This window comes from Salmo salar, unplaced genomic scaffold (assembly GCF_965601325.2).
Source record: "Salmo salar unplaced genomic scaffold, fSalSal1 ptg000152l, whole genome shotgun sequence".
NCBI lineage: Eukaryota > Metazoa > Chordata > Actinopteri > Salmoniformes > Salmonidae > Salmo > Salmo salar.
Genome location: NW_027675323.1, coordinates 1,632,698 through 1,654,178, shown reverse-complemented (window position 1 = coordinate 1,654,178; position 21,481 = coordinate 1,632,698). Strand labels below are relative to the sequence as shown.

At 36.4% G+C, this 21,481-nt stretch overlaps 2 protein-coding genes across 2 annotated transcripts; both read left to right on the top strand.

Moving 5' to 3' along the window:
* The first annotated feature begins 878 nt into the window (after nucleotides 1–878).
* LOC145867027 (uncharacterized) lies at nucleotides 879–10,748 on the top strand. The gene is made up of 2 exons (XM_082971072.1): nucleotides 879–1,481; nucleotides 9,519–10,748. Exons 1-2 carry the CDS (start codon nucleotides 1,142–1,144, stop codon nucleotides 10,403–10,405), a joined length of 1,227 nt encoding a protein of 408 aa, XP_082827198.1. The 5' UTR covers nucleotides 879–1,141; the 3' UTR covers nucleotides 10,406–10,748.
* A 663-nt stretch (nucleotides 10,749–11,411) lies between these two features.
* On the top strand, nucleotides 11,412–19,370 carry LOC145866981 (uncharacterized). Its single transcript, XM_082971037.1, has 2 exons — nucleotides 11,412–11,426; nucleotides 17,708–19,370. Exons 1-2 carry the CDS (start codon nucleotides 11,412–11,414, stop codon nucleotides 19,202–19,204), a joined length of 1,512 nt encoding a protein of 503 aa, XP_082827163.1. The 3' UTR covers nucleotides 19,205–19,370.
* Nucleotides 19,371–21,481: the final 2,111 nt, after the last annotated feature.

The following is a 21,481-nucleotide window of genomic DNA, read 5'->3' as shown; positions in this document are numbered from 1 at the left end:
GGTTTGTATGCAGTCTGATGATATACCAGGGACTGGGGATGCAGTTAGGTTTGTATGCAGTCTGATGATATACCAGGGACTGGGGATGTAGTTAAGTTTGTACAGTCTGGTGATATACCAGGGTCTGGGGATGCAGTTAGGTTTGTACAGTCTGGTGATATACCAGGGACTGGGGATGCAGTTAGGTTTGTATGCAGTCTGGTGATATACCAGGGACTGGGGATGTAGTTAGGTTTGTACAGTCTGGTGATATACCAGGGACTGGGGATGCACTTAGGTTTGTACAGTCTGGTGATATACCAGGGACTGGGATGCAGTTAGGTTTGTACAGTCTGGTGATATACCAGGGACTGGGGATGCAGTTAGGTTTGTACAGTCTGGTGATATACCAGGGACTGGGGATGTAGTTAGGTTTGTACAGTCTGATGATATACCAGGGACTGGGGATGTAGTTAGGTTTGTACAGTCTGATGATATACCAGGGACTGGGGATGCCGTTAGGTTTGTACAGTCTGGTGATATACCAGGGCCTGGACATGCAGTTAGGTTTGTTTTCCTCTAGCTACTCTCCAGTTTGCTCCCAGCAGCGTTAATAGAACATAGATCACTGTTCAACTAGGCTGCAGAGTTCCTATTTTGACAGATAATTCAACCAGTGTGACCAGTGGGTTTCTTTAAATGAATGAATATGAAACTGCCTTAAATACAGATGTGAAGGACAGTAGGTTTTAAATTCTCACTCAAAATATGCACTGCTCTTTTTGAACGTCTCAATATAATATTATTATTTAATGAAAGGAATGAAAAATACATTTGTGTGCAACAACAACTGCGTTTCCCTCCAGTCAGCAGACGGCGATGTGCGTCTTTCAGGCGATGCTGCAGCGTGACGTAAAATCTAGTGGACGGAACACTTCTTCAACAACATCTAGTCAGCCACCTCGGTAGCCAACAGCCGAAACATTTAGACTGTTTCTGTGCATATTTGCCTCTGTTTTTTAAATATACTTCTGACATCTAGTTAATTTCCCCCATTTAAATGTTATAGGTACATTGTTAGTCAACTAGCTGGCTTGATAAATTAGCCTAGCACTAAACTAGTCGCTCATGCTAACTAGCTAGCTAGCTAACATCCCCGAACATGAGCTCCCTAAACTACTCCCCTACTGTTAAAGAAGAGGAGGTCTGCTGGACGGAGAAAGAAGCTCTGGGGCTGAACATTGTCGTGAAAGAGGAGAAGGAAGAGGAGGATGTTACAGTAAAACAAGAAGTAGAGGGTGAGGCTGTTACCGTGAAAGAAGAAGAGAAAGACGTTTCAGTGAAAGAAGAAGATGCGTTCAGAGTGGAAGAGGAGGAGGATGTTACTGTGAAAGAAGAGGAAGAGGTGAAAGAGGAGGATGTAGTTTTTGAAGTGAAGGAGGGGAAACAGGGAGAGAGAACTGTCATATTGACAGAGGAGTCAGGAGATCTGATTACCACCAGTAAGTACTGTCTTAAAAACGGGCTCTAACTCTCCAAAGGTTTTGAACGAATGTGTTGTTTTAAAGCAGCATGCTACTGAAATTCTATACTTGAAAATGTTGTTCTGTACTATAGGAATTTATGTTATAATATAATGTTGAAGCTACATTTTAAAATGGGTGATTAAAGCCCTGAATGCTGATTGGCTTACAGCCGTGGTATATCAGGCCGTATACCATGGGTATGACAACATGTATTTTTACTGTTCTGATTACGTTGGTAACCAGTTTATAATAGCAATAAGACACCTCAGTGATAGATGGCCAATATACAACGGCTAAGGGCTGTATCCAGGTACTCTGTGTTGTGTTGTACATAAGGACAGTCTTTAACCGTGCTATATTGGCCATATACCACACTTCCTCTGGTCTTATTGCTTAACTGTAACATGTGTATACCATCAGAGTCCCCCCACCACAAAATCACAACTTAATTGTCTCACAGAATCGCAAACAAGTTATAAATGAAACTTTTGATGTGTGTCTATTGTAGGCCTTGTGTGGAGTGTGTATACCAACAAAAAGCAGATTTCTAAATAATGTTGGAGAAATACATAAAATAAGATGCATTATTGACATGAAATGGACATGTGTTATGGGGAGACAACATATTAGCAAAAGGACAAGCGTTTTGGGGTGACTGAACATATTAGCAAACGTTTGTAAGTCTACAAAAAAACATAAAATAAAATAGCCATTTCAAGGAAAGGCTGAACTAAAGAATTATCATTTAGAAAGTATGGTAATTATTACTTTAGAGATGAAGTGGGACACCAACAAAATGTTATTTACATTGGATCAACTGCAGCCTATAACATGACATTATCTATTATTATAGAGCTCTGATCAGCCTATAACATGACATGATCTATTATTATAGAGCTCTGTTCAGCCTATAACATGACATTATCTATTATTATAGAGCTCTGATCAGCCTATAACATGACATTATCTATTATTATAGAGCTCTGCTCAGCCTGTAAACATGACATTATCTATTATTATAGAGCTCTGATCAGCCTATAACATGACATTATCTATTATTATAGAGCTCTGATCAGCCTATAACATGACATTATCTATTATTATAGAGCTCTGATCAGCCTATAAACATGACATTATCTATTATTATAGAGCTCTGATCAGCCTATAAACATGATCTATTATTATAGAGCTCTGATCAGCCTATAAACATGACATTATCTATTATTATAGAGCTCTGATCAGCCTATAACATGACATTATCTATTATTATAGAGCTCTGATCAGCCTATAAACATGACATTATCTATTATTATAGAGCTCTGATCAGCCTATAACATGACATTATCTATTATTATAGAGCTCTGATCAGCCTATAAACATGACATTATCTATTATTATAGAGCTCTGATCAGCCTATAACATGACATTATCTATTATTATAGAGCTCTGATCAGCCTATAACATGACATTATCTATTATTATAGAGCTCTGTTCAGCCTATAACATGACATGATCTATTATTATAGAGCTCTGATCAGCCTATAACATGACATTATCTATTATTATAGAGCTCTGATCAGCCTATAACATGACATTATCTATTATTATAGAGCTCTGTTCAGCCTATAACATGACATGATCTATTATTATAGAGCTCTGATCAGCCTATAACATGACATTATCTATTATTATAGAGCTCTGATCAGCCTATAAACATGACATTATCTATTATTATAGAGCTCTGATCAGCCTATAACATGACATTATCTATTATTATAGAGCTCTGATCAGCCTATAACATGACATTATCTATTATTATAGAGCTCTGATCAGCCTATAACATGACATTATCTATTATTATAGAGCTCTGTTCAGCCTATAACATGACATTATCTATTATTATAGAGCTCTGATCAGCCTATAACATGACATTATCTATTATTATAGAGCTCTGATCAGCCTATAACATGACATTATCTATTATTATAGAGCTCTGATCAGCCTATAACATGACATTATCTATTATTATAGAGCTCTGATCAGCCTATAAACATGACATTATCTATTATTATAGAGCTCTGATCAGCCTATAAACATGACATTATCTATTATTATAGAGCTCTGATCAGCCTATAACATGACATTATCTATTATTATAGAGCTCTGTTCAGCCTATAACATGACATTATCTATTATTATAGAGCTCTGATCAGCCTATAAACATGACATTATCTATTATTATAGAGCTCTGCTCAGCCTATAACATGACATTATCTATTATTATAGAGCTCTGATCAGCCTATAACATGACATTATCTATTATTATAGAGCTCTGATCAGCCTATAACATGACATTATCTATTATTATAGAGCTCTGATCAGCCTATAAACATGATCTATTATTATAGAGCTCTGATCAGCCTATAACATGACATTATCTATTATTATAGAGCTCTGTTCAGCCTATAAACATGACATGATCTATTATTATAGAGCTCTGTTCAGCCTATAAACATGACATTATCTATTATTATAGAGCTCTGTTCAGCCTGTAAACATGACATTATCTATTATTATAGAGCTCTGATCAGCCTATAACATGACATTATCTATTATTATAGAGCTCTGATCAGCCTATAACATGACATTATCTATTATTATAGAGCTCTGATCAGCCTATAACATGATCTATTATTATAGAGCTCTGTTCAGCCTATAACATGACATTATCTATTATTATAGAGCTCTGTTCAGCCTATAACATGACATTATCTATTATTATAGAGCTCTGTTCAGCCTATAAACATGATCTATTATTATAGAGCTCTGATCAGCCTATAACATGATCTATTATTATAGAGCTCTGTTCAGCCTATAACATGACATTATCTATTATTATAGAGCTCTGTTCAGCCTATAACATGACATTATCTATTATTATAGAGCTCTGTTCAGCCTATAAACATGATCTATTATTATAGAGCTCTGATCAGCCTATAACATGATCTATTATTATAGAGCTCTGATCAGCCTATAACATGACATTATCTATTATTATAGAGCTCTGATCAGCCTATAACATGACATTATCTATTATTATAGAGCTCTGATCAGCCTATAACATGACATTATCTATTATTATAGAGCTCTGATCAGCCTATAACATGACATGATCTATTATTATAGAGCTCTGATCAGCCTATAACATGACATTATCTATTATTATAGAGCTCTGTTCAGCCTATAACATGACATTATCTATTATTATAGAGCTCTGATCAGCCTATAACATGACATTATCTATTATTATAGAGCTCTGATCAGCCTATAACATGACATTATCTATTATTATAGAGCTCTGATCAGCCTATAACATGACATTATCTATTATTATAGAGCTCTGATCAGCCTATAAACATGACATTATCTATTATTATAGAGCTCTGATCAGCCTATAAACATGACATTATCTATTATTATAGAGCTCTGATCAGCCTATAACATGACATTATCTATTATTATAGAGCTCTGTTCAGCCTATAACATGACATTATCTATTATTATAGAGCTCTGATCAGCCTATAAACATGACATTATCTATTATTATAGAGCTCTGCTCAGCCTATAACATGACATTATCTATTATTATAGAGCTCTGATCAGCCTATAACATGACATTATCTATTATTATAGAGCTCTGATCAGCCTATAACATGACATTATCTATTATTATAGAGCTCTGATCAGCCTATAAACATGATCTATTATTATAGAGCTCTGATCAGCCTATAACATGACATTATCTATTATTATAGAGCTCTGTTCAGCCTATAAACATGACATGATCTATTATTATAGAGCTCTGTTCAGCCTATAAACATGACATTATCTATTATTATAGAGCTCTGTTCAGCCTGTAAACATGACATTATCTATTATTATAGAGCTCTGATCAGCCTATAACATGACATTATCTATTATTATAGAGCTCTGATCAGCCTATAAACATGACATTATCTATTATTATAGAGCTCTGATCAGCCTATAACATGACATTATCTATTATTATAGAGCTCTGCTCAGCCTATAAACATTATCTATTATTATAGAGCTCTGCTCAGCCTATAAACATGACATTATCTATTATTATAGAGCTCTGATCAGCCTATAACATGACATTATCTATTATTATAGAGCTCTGCTCAGCCTATAAACATTATCTATTATTATAGAGCTCTGATCAGCCTATAACATGACATTATCTATTATTATAGAGCTCTGATCAGCCTATAAACATGACATTATCTATTATTATAGAGCTCTGATCAGCCTATAAACATGACATTATCTATTATTATAGAGCTCTGATCAGCCTATAACATGACATTATCTATTATTATAGAGCTCTGATCAGCCTATAACATGACATTATCTATTATTATAGAGCTCTGATCAGCCTATAAACATGACATTATCTATTATTATAGAGCTCTGATCAGCCTATAAACATGACATTATCTATTATTATAGAGCTCTGATCAGCCTATAACATGACATTATCTATTATTATAGAGCTCTGATCAGCCTATAACATGACATTATCTATTATTATAGAGCTCTGATCAGCCTATAACATGACATTATCTATTATTATAGAGCTCTGATCAGCCTATAAACATGATCTATTATTATAGAGCTCTGATCAGCCTATAACATGACATTATCTATTATTATAGAGCTCTGATCAGCCTATAAACATGACATTATCTATTATTATAGAGCTCTGATCAGCCTATAAACATGACATTATCTATTATTATAGAGCTCTGCTCAGCCTATAAACATGACATTATCTATTATTATAGAGCTCTGCTCAGCCTATAAACATGACATTATCTATTATTATAGAGCTCTGCTCAGCCTATAAACATGACATTATCTATTATTATAGAGCTCTGATCAGCCTATAACATGACATTATCTATTATTATAGAGCTCTGCTCAGCCTGTAACATGACATTATCTATTATTATAGAGCTCTGTTCAGCCTATAACATGACATTATCTATTATTATAGAGCTCTGATCAGCCTATAAACATTATCTATTATTATAGAGCTCTGATCAGCCTATAACATGACATTATCTATTATTATAGAGCTCTGTTCAGCCTGTAACATGACATTATCTATTATTATAGAGCTCTGTTCAGCCTATAAACATGATCTATTATTATAGAGCTCTGATCAGCCTATAACATGACATGATCTATTATTATAGAGCTCTGATCAGCCTATAAACATGACATTATCTATTATTATAGAGCTCTGATCAGCCTATAAACATGACATTATCTATTATTATAGAGCTCTGATCAGCCTATAAACATGACATTATCTATTATTATAGAGCTCTGCTCAGCCTATAAACATGACATTATCTATTATTATAGAGCTCTGATCAGCCTGTAAACATGACATTATCTATTATTATAGAGCTCTGCTCAGCCTATAAACATGACATTATCTATTATTATAGAGCTCTGATCAGCCTATAAACATGATCTATTATTATAGAGCTCTGATCAGCCTATAAACATGACATTATCTATTATTATAGAGCTCTGATCAGCCTATAAACATGATCTATTATTATAGAGCTCTGATCAGCCTATAAACATGACATTATCTATTATTATAGAGCTCTGATCAGCCTATAACATGACATTATCTATTATTATAGAGCTCTGTTCAGCCTATAAACATGACATTATCTATTATTATAGAGCTCTGTTCAGCCTATAACATGACATTATCTATTATTAAAGAGCTCTGATCAGCCTATAACATGACATTATCTATTATTATAGAGCTCTGCTCAGCCTATAAACATGACATTATCTATTATTAAAGAGCTCTGTTCAGCCTATAAACATGACATTATCTATTATTATAGAGCTCTGATCAGCCTATAACATGACATTATCTATTATTATAGAGCTCTGCTCAGCCTATAAACATGATCTATTATTATAGAGCTCTGATCAGCCTATAAACATGACATTATCTATTATTATAGAGCTCTGCTCAGCCTATAACATGACATTATCTATTATTAAAGAGCTCTGTTCAGCCTATAAACATGACATTATCTATTATTATAGAGCTCTGATCAGCCTATAACATGACATTATCTATTATTATAGAGCTCTGATCAGCCTATAAACATGATCTATTATTATAGAGCTCTGATCAGCCTATAAACATGACATTATCTATTATTATAGAGCTCTGTTCAGCCTATAAACATGACATTATCTATTATTATAGAGCTCTGATCAGCCTATACACATGACATTATCTATTATTATAGAGTTCTGCTCAGCCTATAAACATGATCTATTATTATAGAGCTCTAATCAGCCTATAAACATGACATTATCTATTATTATAGAGCTCTGTTCAGCCTATAAACATGACATGATCTATTATTATAGAGCTCTGTTCAGTCTATAAACATGACATTATGTATTATTATAGAGCTCTGTTCAGCCTATAAACATGACATTATCTATTATTATAGAGCTCTGCTCAGCCTGTAAACATGACATTATCTATTATTATAGAGCTCTGATCAGCCTGTAAACATGACATTATCTATTATTATAGAGCTCTGATCAGCCTGGAAACATGACATTATCTATTATTATAGAGCTCTGATCAGCCTGTAAACATGACATTATCTATTATTATAGAGCTCTGATCAGCCTGTAAACATGACATTATCTATTATTATAGAGCTCTGCTCAGCCTATAAACATGACATTATCTATTATTATAGAGCTCTGATCAGCCTGAAGACATGACATTATCTATTATTATAGAGCTCTGATCAGCCTATAAACATGACATTATCTATTATTATAGAGCTCTGTTCAGCCTATAAACATGACATTATCTATTATTATAGAGCTCTGCTCAGCCTATAAACATGACATTATCTATTATTATAGAGCTCTGTTCAGCCTATAAACATGACATTATCTATTATTATAGAGCTCTGATCAGCCTATAAACATTATCTATTATTATAGAGCTCTGTTCAGCCTATAAACATGACATTATCTATTATTATAGCGCTGTGCTCAGCCTATAAACATGATCTATTATTATAGAGCTCTGCTCAGCCTATAAACATGATCTATTATTATAGAGCTCTGCTCAGCCTATAAACATGACATTATCTATTATTATAGAGCTCTGCTCAGCCTGTAAACATGACATTATCTATTATTATAGAGCTGTGCTCAGCCTGTAAACATGACATTATTTATTATTATAGAGCTCTGTTCAGCCTATAAACATGACATTATCTATTATTATAGAGCTCTGCTCAGCCTATAGACATGACATTATCTATTATTATACAGCTCTGCTCAGCCTATAAACATGATCTATTATTATACAGCTCTGCTCAGCCTATAAACATGACATTATCTATTATTATAGAGCTCTGCTCAGCCTAAAATACGACATTATGTAGCCTGGCAGGTAGGAGCCAGTAACCGAAAGGTTGCTGGATCAAATCCCCGAGCTGACAAGGTAAAAACGCTGTCATTCTGCCCCTGAGCAAGGAAGTTAACCCACTGTTCCCTGGCTGCCGATGACGTGGATGTCTATTAAGGCAGCCCCCCACACCTCTCTGATTCAGAGGGGTTGGGTTAAATACGGGACACACATTTCAGTTGAATACATTCAGTTGACTAGGTATCCCCCTTTCCCTATTGTAGAGCTCTGCTCAGCCTATAAACATGAGAGAAAGATTAGATTTTATGTTCTACATTATTATTATTATTAGGGCAGCCACCAAGTTTTTATTAAATTATGTAATGTTCTGAAAACTGACTTCAGGTTTTTGAGGAATCTAGCCTCACAGGAAGACAGTTTTATTTTATGGAGGTTTAATTCAGTTCTCTGTTTAATATTTAACTAAAAACTCTGTTTGTCTTTGGTAGGAGAGGGACCAGACTCTCACTCTGACAGCAGGGAGACTCCTTTAGGGGAACCAGACCCAGAGACGCCCAAACCAGCGAGACAACACCACTGTTCCCAGTGTGGAAAGCGTTTTAAGTGGTTAAGGAACCTGAAAGTACATGAGAGAACGCATACAGGAGAAAACCCTTACGAATGCTCCCACTGTGGAAAGAGTTTTACCAAGTTAGGGAACCTAAAAGAGCATGAGAGGACACACACAAGAGAAAAGAGTTTCCAATGTTCCCAGTGTGGAAAGAGGTTTACCCAGTTACGGTACCTGAAACAACATGAAGAAATACACACAGAAGATAGGAAGACCTACCACTGCTCTCAGTGTGGAAAGATATTTACTGGGTTAGGGAACCTGAAAATACATATGAGAAGACACTCTGGAGAGAAGCCGTACCACTGTTCCCACTGTGTAAAGAGTTTTACTCAGTTAGGGAGCCTGAAACCACATGAGAGGGGACACACTGGAGAGAAGCCTTATCACTGTTCCCACTGTGGAAGGAATTTTAGGTGGTATGCGAGCCTGAAGGAGCATGAGAGAATACACACAGGAGAAAAGCCTTACCACTGTTCCAATAGTGAAAATAGTTTTACCCATCGAGGGAGCCTGAAAGCGCATGAGAGAATACACTCAGGAGAAAAGCCTTACAAATGTTCCCGATGTGAAAAGAGTTTTACCCGGTTAGGGAGCTTGAAAAAGCATGAGAGAACACACACAGGAGAAAAGCCTTTCCAACATACTAATACACAGGAGGAGAAGACATACCACTGCTCTCATTGTGAAAAGACATTTTCCCAGTCAGAGGACCTGAAATCACATGAGAGAATAGAGAGGCTGTGTTCTGACTTATGTTTTTGATTGAGAAATTGTGTTTTTGTTCATTCTACATTAAATAATATTGTATGAATGAAATCATACTGAAAAATAGGTCTACATGTTTTCCCAGCTCAAGACATGATCATGTCGAAAATCGGATTAAAAGAGTAAAAAAAAATGTTTTGATTATGAACTTAAGATTGATTGAATGCAAGTGTAAACCCCTAAATGTTGTTCACTATATCATTGGGATATTTCAAACATGTTAATTATTAAATAGATTGATATTAGTATTTCTTCATTCAGATTGTCATTGTAAATGCGTATTGGTTCTCAATTGACATATCTGATTAAATAAATGTGAAATAAAGTAAATGCCATATTATTTTTGGGAAGTCTATTTGGTTCTATGTTGGGACTATAAGAATATTTTGAAGATAAATACACAAGGCAGAGTACGAGAGAGACAGAGGACGAGAGGTCAGTACAGTACTAACAACCAATGGAAATAGTGTTTTTTCCTGTAATAGGGAGTTATTGATCAGTGGTTCAGCAACATGGGAGGATGTAGATGTACACTACCGTTCAACAGTTTGGGGTCACTTAGAAATAACCTTGTTTTTAAAAGAAAGCAATTTTTTGTCCATTAAAATAACATCAAATTGATCTGAAATACAGTGTAGACATTGTTAATGTTGTAAATGACTATTGTAGCTGGAAACAGATGATTATTAATGGAATATCTACATAGGCGTACAGAGGCCCATTATCAGCAACCATCACTCCTGTGTTCCAATGGCACGTTGTGTTAGTTAATCCAAGTTTATCATTTTAAAAGGCTAATTGATCATTAGAAAACCCTTTTGCAATTATGTTAGCACAGCTGAAAACTGTTGTTATGATTAAAGAAGCAATAAAACTGGTCTGCTTTAGACTAGTTGAGTATCTGGAGCATCAATGTAACCTCTCAAATTCATAGACAGGTGTTGCGTCTATTTTTACCCAAAAGTAGTTTTTTACCCGGAGACTGTAGTGCTACTTTCTCAAAATGAACATAAATGCTGTAGGGGGAGGGTTCTGGTGTTTTACCAGGAGACTGGGGCCGATCCCCATTTAGGAATGTATGTCTTGCTTACTCACACTCTGCATGTGTTGATACCTTGCTGAAAACCCTCACAGTTGTTGGCCAACAGATTTTGTCATGGAGTTTTCATTCAATAGGGTTTAGAGTCCATTTCATCTTAAGCCATTCTTTTAAATACGGTAATACCTTTAATTAGAATGTTGTACCTTTAAATACCTTTTCATTCTCATTTTGTTGACGGACTCAATAGAATACACGGAGTCAGAAACTAGGGATCAATTCAAGAAAGTCATCATTCGTCTCTGTTTCAACACCAACTGGTAGATTTAAAAATACTCTGATCTTGTAGATTATTTAGGTACATTTTAGGGTTAGGAAAGTATGTATGAATCATAAAAACAATAGTCCTATAAATCTACCCTAATTCTTACTAATCATGGAAGTTTGATGACAACGGCCCAATCCTACATTTACATAAGTGTTCAGACCCTTAACTCAGTACTTTGTTGAAACACCTTTGGCAGCGATTACAGCCTTGAGTCTTCTTGGGTATGACACTAGAAGCTTGGCACAACTATTTTCAGGTCTCTCCAGAGATGTTTGATCGGGTTCAAGTCCGGGCTCTGGCTGGACCACTCAAGGACAACAGTGCAATAATATGTAACAACTTCACAACAAATACACACATCTAAAGTAAAGGAATGGAATTAAGAATATATAAATATTTGGACGAGCAACGTCAGAGTGGCATAGACTAAAATACAGTAGAATAGTATAGAATACAGTATATACATATGAGATGAGTAATACATAGACAGATACAGTAGAATAGGATAGAATACAGTATATACATATGAGATGAGTAATGCATAGAGAGATACAGTAGAATAGGATAGAATACAGTATATACATATGTGATGAGTAATACATAGACAGATACAGTAGAATAGGATAGAACCTAGTCTGTTCATTATATACATCTACATGATGTATTGTTACACCATGTAGGAGCAGTATAGACCTAGTCTGTTCATTATATACTTCTACATGATGTATTGTTACACCATGTAGGAGCAGTATAGACCTAGTCTGTTCATTATATACATCTACATGATGTATTGTTACACCATGTAGGAGCAGTATAGACCTAGTCTGTTCATTATATACATCTACATGATGTATTGTTACACCAAAAAAAAGGGAAATTATATTATTTTATACTAATACAATTGCTCAGAGAAAGAGATTTAGTTTAACATGTAATTCTCAAAAGGCAGGGGTCTGAATTATTGCCACCCATGTTTTCAATACTCCAGCACCCTCCCCTTGGGAGGATAACGACACTGAAATGTTTAATGAGATTAGAGAACACATTGGGTGGGATCTTAGACCCTTCCTCCATACAGAATCTCTCCAGGTCTTTGTTTTATTTAGTCTGTCTTATGGACTGCCCTGTTCAATTCAAACCACAGGTTTTCAATGGAGTTCAAGTCCGAAGACTGAGATGGCCATTAAAAATGTTGATTTTGTGCCCAATTAACCATTTCTTCGTGGATGTTGATGTGTCTTGCTGGAAGATCCACTTATGGCCAAGTTTCAGCCTCCTAGCAGAGAGGTAACCAGGTTTTGGGCTAAAATATCCTGGTAGTGGGTAACGTTTATTTATTTATTTCATACAGTAATTTTAGCTCATCTTTATCAAGGGTATCAATAACTAGGTGCTTATTTTGATATCTAGTTATTTGACTGAATCAGAAATACAGATGTGGAGTAGATGTAGAGATTGTTTTAAATTCTCATAAAAAAATCTGAACTAATCAAACAACACTTGTTGCTCTTTGTACGTGTTGATATAATATTCATATTTAATGGAGAGAACAAAACGTTTCCCTAAACTGCTTTATAATATTATAATTCAATGAAGAATAAAAATAGTTTTCCCTCCTTAACTGCGTTTCCTTCCTCCAGACAGCAGATGGCGATATGTGTCTTTCAGGCGATGTTTCTAGTGTGACGTATAATCTAGTGGACGGAACGCTTCTTCAACAACTGCAGCCACCTCGGTAGCTCGCTAGCCGACAAAGTCTGAACATTCAAGTTCTTTAGACACTTTCCAGGTTTAATTGCAACTGTGATTTAAACATACTTATGTGTAAACAACTAGCTACCCCATTTAATTTAATATTTACGTTGCAACTATCTGGCTGGTTAAGTTAGCACTAGCCTAGCTAGCTAACATCCCCGACCATGCGCTCACTAAGCTACTCTCCTCCTGCTAAAGAGGAGGTCTGTTGGACGGAGAAAGAAGCTCTGGGGCTGAACGTTGTCGTGAAAGAGGAGAAGGAAGAGGAGGATGTCACAATACAACAAGAAGTAGAGGGTGAGGCTGTTACCGTGAAAGAAGAAGAGAAAGACGTTTCAGTGAAAGAAGAGGAAGACGCGTTCAGAGTGAAAGAGGAGGAGGATGTTACTGTGAAAGAAGAGGAGGAAGTGAAAGAAAATGAAGACGTTTTTGGAATGAAGGATGAAGAGGGGGAGATTACTGTCACATTAGAGGAGGACGAAGAAGAGAAGACTGGAGAACTGATTAACACCAGTAAATACAGTGAGTACTATCTAATAAAACAGGGACATTGATCTGATTAACACCAGTAAATACAGTGAGTACTATCTTATAAAACAGGGACATTGATCTGATTAACACCAGTAAATACAGTGAGTACTATCTAATAAAACAGGGACATTGATCTGATTAACACCAGTAAATACAGTGAGTACTATCTAATAAAACAGGGACATTGATCTGATTAACACCAGTAAATACAGTGAGGACTATCTAATAAAACAGGGACATTGATCTGATTAACACCAGTAAATACAGTGAGTACTATCTAATAAAACAGGGACATTGATCTGATTAACACCAGTAAATACAGTGAGTACTATCTTATAAAACAGGGACATTGATCTGATTAACACCAGTAAATACAGTGAGTACTATCTAATAAAACAGGGACATTGATCTGATTAACACCAGTAAATACAGTGAGTACTATCTTATAAAACAGGGACATTGATCTGATTAACACCAGTAAATACAGTGAGTACTATCTAATAAAACAGGGACATTGATCTGATTAACACCAGTAAATACAGTGAGTACTATCTAATAAAACAGGGACATTGATCTGATTAACACCAGTAAATACAGTGAGTACTATCTTATAAAACAGGGACATTGATCTGATTAACACCAGTAAATACAGTGAGTACTATCTAATAAAACAGGGACATTGATCTGATTAACACCAGTAAATACATTGAGTACTATCTAATAAAACAGGGACATTGATCTGATTAACACCAGTAAATACAGTGAGTACTATCTAATAAAACAGGGACATTGATCTGATTTAACACCAGTAAATACAGTGAGTACCATCTTATAAAACAGGGACATTGATCTGATTAACACCAGTAAATACAGTGAGTACTATCTAATAAAACAGGGACATTGATCTGATTAACACCAGTAAAAACAGTGAGTACTATCTAATAAAACAGGGACATTGATCTGATTAACACCAGTAAATACAGTGAGTACTATCTAATAAAACAGGGACACAAACTCTGCAGATGTTGAACTAATGTGTGATTTTTAAAAGAGCATTCTACACTCAAATATGTTTTTGTACTGTATGAATTGTTCACTTTTCCTGTTGAAAAGTGATATATAAATGCAGTAAAGTATAAACACACTAATGGGAAACAAATAAATGTTTTGAGCAAAATAGTGTTTTTTTAACAACTGCAAACTAGAAGGAGTGAGTGATGTCATAGTAAGGCCTTCAAGGAGTTGGCTTGATGGGAAGTCGTGATGTCATCCAATAGGAGACTGATCTTCATGTGAATATTCATTATTCTTTTTAAAATCCTTCATGTTCTGTCAAGTTGGTTGTTGATCATTGCTAGAAAGCCATTTTCAAGTCTTGCTATAGATTTTAAAGACGATTTAAGTCCAAACTGTAACTAGGCCACTCAGGAACATTCAATGTCATCTTGGTAAGCTCCTCCAGTGTAGATTTGGCCTTGTGGTTTAGGTTATTGTCCTGTTAGGACAGTTTTTTGTATTCAGATCTCTGAAATGCTCTCTACCTACTTAACATTTAGTGTCTCCTTATGTTACGCTGGAAAAATAGTTTTCATGGGCACAGAAATCATAAATCATTTCAGAGTTTGCTAAATCCAATGGTTCTAACCTAGAGTCACCTTAACTTTATTGACAACACCCAAATGGATACTGTGATTAACGCGGTTCTTCAATAATTACACATAATTCTTAATACTGTAGCTGTTTAGTTACAGTCACATGTTCAACTATTATCAGCTGATCCAGGAAATCAATTTCTGAATGACAGTCACATGACAAACATCACGACATGCAACAACAACCAAAGTGCTTCTTCATTCTTTACTCTGGTAAAGACAGTTATGCCGTGCTCCACGTTGGATCCAACATCCCAAACAAATCGATGTTTATAATGTGTTACTGTCTGGCTGATTTACAGTAGGGTCTCGTTAGTCTGTTTGTGCACAGAGATATGCTCCACGTTGGATCCAACATCACTACTTTGCTCATAATGTGTAGAGAACTGTTCCTTGGTGGATAGGCTATTGTACAACACACAGAGATATTTTCCTTTATTCAGGACATTTAGAATGACAACACATTACAGAGTAGCCTAGTGGGATTATTCACAAAATTATCTGGTGAACATTTTAATTTCCATGTTTCACCTGAAATATTAAATGATTTATAGTCCTACGTCTATGTTGTTGTTAGATAAAGTTATGGGTCCTACAGTAGGTCTATGTTATTGTTAGGTGAAGTTATGGGTCTTACAGTTGGTCTATGTTATTGTTAGGTGAAGTTATGGGCCAATTTGTTAAACACTTAGTGTACAAACCCTCATTGTCAGGCTGATGTTAAAGCTAGCCAAAGAGCATTTTACTGGTTGAAGTGTTTTTTAAGTGTAAAGCAGTTGATTTGCGACAATAACACAAACATATTAAGCAGGAGATTCAAACGAGCCCTACAATTATAATCCAAAGTAATGTGAAATGCACTCATAATCAACCTGTAAATGGAGGCTATTTTTACTGTCAGCCTATGAGAACTCCCCTGAGTTTCCCCCACGGTGGTGAATTAGTGAATAGACACAGAGCTTAATGTGAGTTTCCTTGAGTAGCACTCCTGATCTTGTCCTGATAGTGCGCTGTAATATTCAGAATACAAGGACGAGGACCAGCTGCCTCCAATTGGAGATCAACCCCAAAAACAACAACATAGAAATAGAAAAACTAGAACTTAAACATAGACATAGAAAACACCAGTAAATACAGTGATACAGTAAAAACACCCCCTGTCACGCTCTGCTTATAGAAAATGACATCTTACAAGGGTCAGGACGTGACAACTACATCCATAACTAGTGGTTTCCTCATTACCAGATATACTACATCCATAACTAGTGGTTTCCTCATTACCAGATATACTACATCCATAACTAGTGGTTTCCTCATTACCAGATATACTACATCCATAACTAGTGGTTTCCTCATTAGCAGATATACTACATCCATAACTAGTGGTTTCCTCATTACCAGATATACTACATCCATAACTAGTGGTTTCCTCATTACCAGATATACTACATCCATAACTAGTGGTTTCCTCATTACCAGATATACTACATCCATAACTAGTGGTTTCCTCATTAGCAGATATACTACATCCATAACTAGTGGTTTCCTCATTACCAGATATACTACATCCATAACTAGTGGTTTCCTCATTAGCAGGGAGGAGTTTCTGCAATCAAATTGCCCTCGTGCTGCAATTTTAGAAAACACAGAAAGGGGCCTATATTGGAGACCAATTAGTCGTCTGGCACACTGCTTAGAGTTTCAACAACATGAATAACTTATTTCTAGCCTGCAATCATACTACTAATGTGAAAACAAGACAAAATATGACTATTCTTGCTCATTTTAAGGCAAATATCAAATAATTGTAACATTCATTACAGAAGTCAATTGTTGTCCAACATCATGGCTCCGCTGTTGGCATCACCTTTTACAGTGGATTACCGCTGTTGTGGACCTTTAACCATCTGTCTGACTTTGTTGTTCACACAGGAGAGATATGGGACTATCGTGGATCCTCTGGGGAGCCTCAACACCCTCATGATGCTGAAGAGGCAGAGAAGAGCCTCTCCACATTAGAACACCTCAATAAACACCTGCAGACATCCACAGGGAAGAGAACTCACTGCTGCTCTGACTGTGGGAAGAGATTCACCTCATCAGGCATTAAAATTCATCAGAGAATCCACACAGGAGAGAAACCTTATAGCTGTGATCAATGTGGGAAGAGTTTTACAGACTCTAGCAGTCTGACTAAACACCGGAGAACACACACAGGAGAGAAATCTTATAGCTGTAATCAATGTGGGAAGAGTTTTGGTCTATCTGGAAGTCTGACTGCACACCAGAGAACACACACAGGAGAGAAACCTTATAGCTGTGGTCAATGTGGGAAGAGTTTTGCTGCATCTAGCACTCTGACTCTACACCAGAGAACACACACAGGAGATAAATATTATAGCTGTGGTCAATGTGGGAAGAGTTTTGCAGCATCTAGCACTCTGACTCAACACCAGAGAATTCACACAGGAGAGAAACCTTATAGGTGTGATCAATGTGGGAAGTGTTTTGGTCAATCTGGCCATCTGGTATCACACCAGAGAACACACACAGGAGAGAAACCTTATAGCTGTGACCAATGTGGGAAGAGTTTTGGTGGATCTGGAGGGCTGACAGTGCACCAGAGAACACACACAGGAGAGAAACCGTATAGCTGTGATCAATGTGGGAAGAGTTTTGGTCGATCTGGAAATCTGACTGCACACCAGAGAACACACACAGGAGAGAAATCTTATAGCTGTGATCAATGTGGGAAGAGTTTTACTACATTTGCCACTGTGACTCGACACCAGAGAATACACACAGGAGAGAAACCATATAGGTGTGATCAATGTGGGAAGAGTTTTGGTGGATCTGGATGGCTGACAGTGCACCAGAGAACACACACAGGAGAGAAACCTTATATCTGTGGTCAATGTGGGAAGAGTTTTGGTGGGTCTGGAATTCTGACTGCACACCAGAGAACACACCAGAGAACACACACAGGAGAGAAATCTTATAGCTGTGGTCAATGTGGGAAGAGTTTTACTACATTTGGCACTGTGACTCGACACCAGAGAATACACACAGGAGAGAAATCTTATAGCTGTGGTCAATGTGGGAAGAGTTTTACTACATTTGGCTCTCTGACTCAACACCAGAGAATACACACAGGAGAGAAACCTTATAGGTGTGATCAATGTGGGAAGAGTTTTGGTCAATCTGGCCATCTGGTATCACACCAGAGAATACACACAGGAGAGAAACCTTATAGGTGTGATCAATGTGGGAAGTGTTTTGGTCAATCTGGCCATCTGGTATCACACCAGAGAACACACACAGGAGAGAAATCTTATAGCTGTGACCAATGTGGGAAGAGTTTTGGTGGATCTGGAGAGCTGACAGTGCACCAGAGAACACACACAGGAGAGAAACCTTATAGCTGTGATATATGTGGGAAGAGATACTCTGATAAAAGATCTCTGATCAAACATCAGAAAATACATACATGAAGGAATTGTTTCATGATATCAATGAAATGAAATCTCACAATGTAGAATGTTTTAACATTGTAGAAGGAGTATTTTAATGTCACAATGTAGGACCCTAAACGTTTGTCCCCTGTTCTATTGATTTCAACATGATATGGATATTAGCCTCAGGGGGAAAATCCAGGCTCTGAATTGAAAGAGTTACTATTTATGAGATTTAACAAAAAGTGACTAACAAAAGAAAGAGTTGTGTAACACTTACCATGTTGGTGACCCACTTGAATCAAAATGCAACACTTCAAAATGTAGCTAGCTGTTTTCTACAAATTGTCTTCTAACCAGGGATGTACACATTATTCCCAGATTCCATGTGGATTTTGAGCTGTTCGTTTTAACAGGACGTGTAAACTCATCTTCCTCCTTTCGCACAATTGATTGCCAGCAGCATACCACCCTGCATCCCACTGCTTGCTTGCTTCTGAAGCTAAGCAGGGTTGGTCCTGGTCAGTCCCTAGATGGGAGACCATATGCTGCTGGAGGGCCAGTCGGAGGAACTCTTTCCTCTGGTCTAAACAATATCCCAATGCCCCAGGGCAGTGACTGCCCACTGTAGGGTGCCGTCTTTCGGATGGGACGTTAAACGGGTGTCCTGACTCTCTGAGCTCATTAAAGATCCCATTGCACTTATCGTAAGAGTAGGAGTGTTAACCCCGGTGTCCTGGCTAAATTCCCAATCTGGCCCTCATACCATCACGGCCACCTAATCATCCCCAGCTTACAATTGGCTCATTCATCCCCCTCCTCTCCCCTGTAACTATTCCCCAGGTTGTTGCTGTAAATGAGAATGTGTTCTCAGTCAACTTAACTGGTAAAACAACGGTAGAAAAAAAATCCACATGATATCGATGAGTTATGACAAATAAGTGTTGTGTTCCTTTGTTTAGTGACCCCTACATTTAAATGCATCACTCCAAAATGTAGCTGACTGTCTTCTGCAGGTTGTCCTCTAATCAGTGAGGTAAAATATATCTCCCATTTCCATGTGTTTTTTTAGTTGTGTTAGTTTCAACAGCACGTACAACCTGATTTCCCCCCTAATCGATATCAGTGATTTATTGCTACTTGTCAAAACAACAGCGTTTTTGGTGCTTGTACAGTTTATAAGGAGATTGTTTTAAATAATATGATTATTGTGACAGATGTTTGTGTTACATTTTATGTTTAGGTTTTCAATTTATCACAAACTGTTTCTGCATTTGGACTATTGATTTGGACACGTTTAAACTGTGACATTGGGGGATATCTCACCTAGCAAAATGTCGTTGAAAATAAGACTTTGCCCGACATTCAATATAAGTTTGGTTTTAGTTGAAAGTGAAAGTTGAAAAGAAAACAATTTAATTTCAACATACTTACAGCCTAAACACATAGTCACAGTACAATAATCAATTATATGAACAATCCTACATCACTCCAGTATTTATTTACAACATTCATGTGCTAAATGTCTTTATTCCACTACTGAAGTAGCAGGTCTCAAATCACCTCATATTTCAAACATCCAGCCTGACAAAATATACATTTTATGCCTCACCATTTAGTGAATTTTTGCTAATACATATTAACAAAGGGGTGTACATTTGGTTTTTATATTTCATGTTTAATATTCATGTAAGATTTAGTAATCATAATTATTTATGCAACCAACTGACAATCTTTGGGTACAATTATATTGACATTGTTATGCTGCTTTTAGAATATCAGGGTTCATTCTCAGATGTGCCAAACCAAATGTACTAGAGCATGACATTGGGGACTGGGCCCCGATCCAACAACATGCCTATCTAGTGAACCCTGAAAAGAGAGAGAAGCTCCGCAGTGAGGTGGAAAGTTACTACGGATATTAAGGAGCTAGTTCTAGAAGCTAGTGAGTTTTAGGAAGACGAGAGTTCTAGAAGCTAGTGAGTTTTAGGAAGACGAGAGTTCTAGAAGCTAGTGAGTTTTAGGATTCTATAGAAAGAAGAGAAAAAGGAGAAAAAAATATTTCAATTGTATTATTTAGAAATAAGTTTTTTTTTATAAGTTTTTCTTGTTTTTAATTGTTGACAGCCAGTAGACACCATGTTTATATTGGTGAAGGTGAATCATTGTAGTTGATTATAATGTGAAATGGAAGTTGTTTTCTGTTGGTGGTAGGCAAACTTGTCCAACAAAAATATAGGATATATTTGTTGTCTTAAGGTGTTATAGGCTTTGGTTTTTCCATTTATGTTTGAGGTTGGACTTTAGCACGTCTAG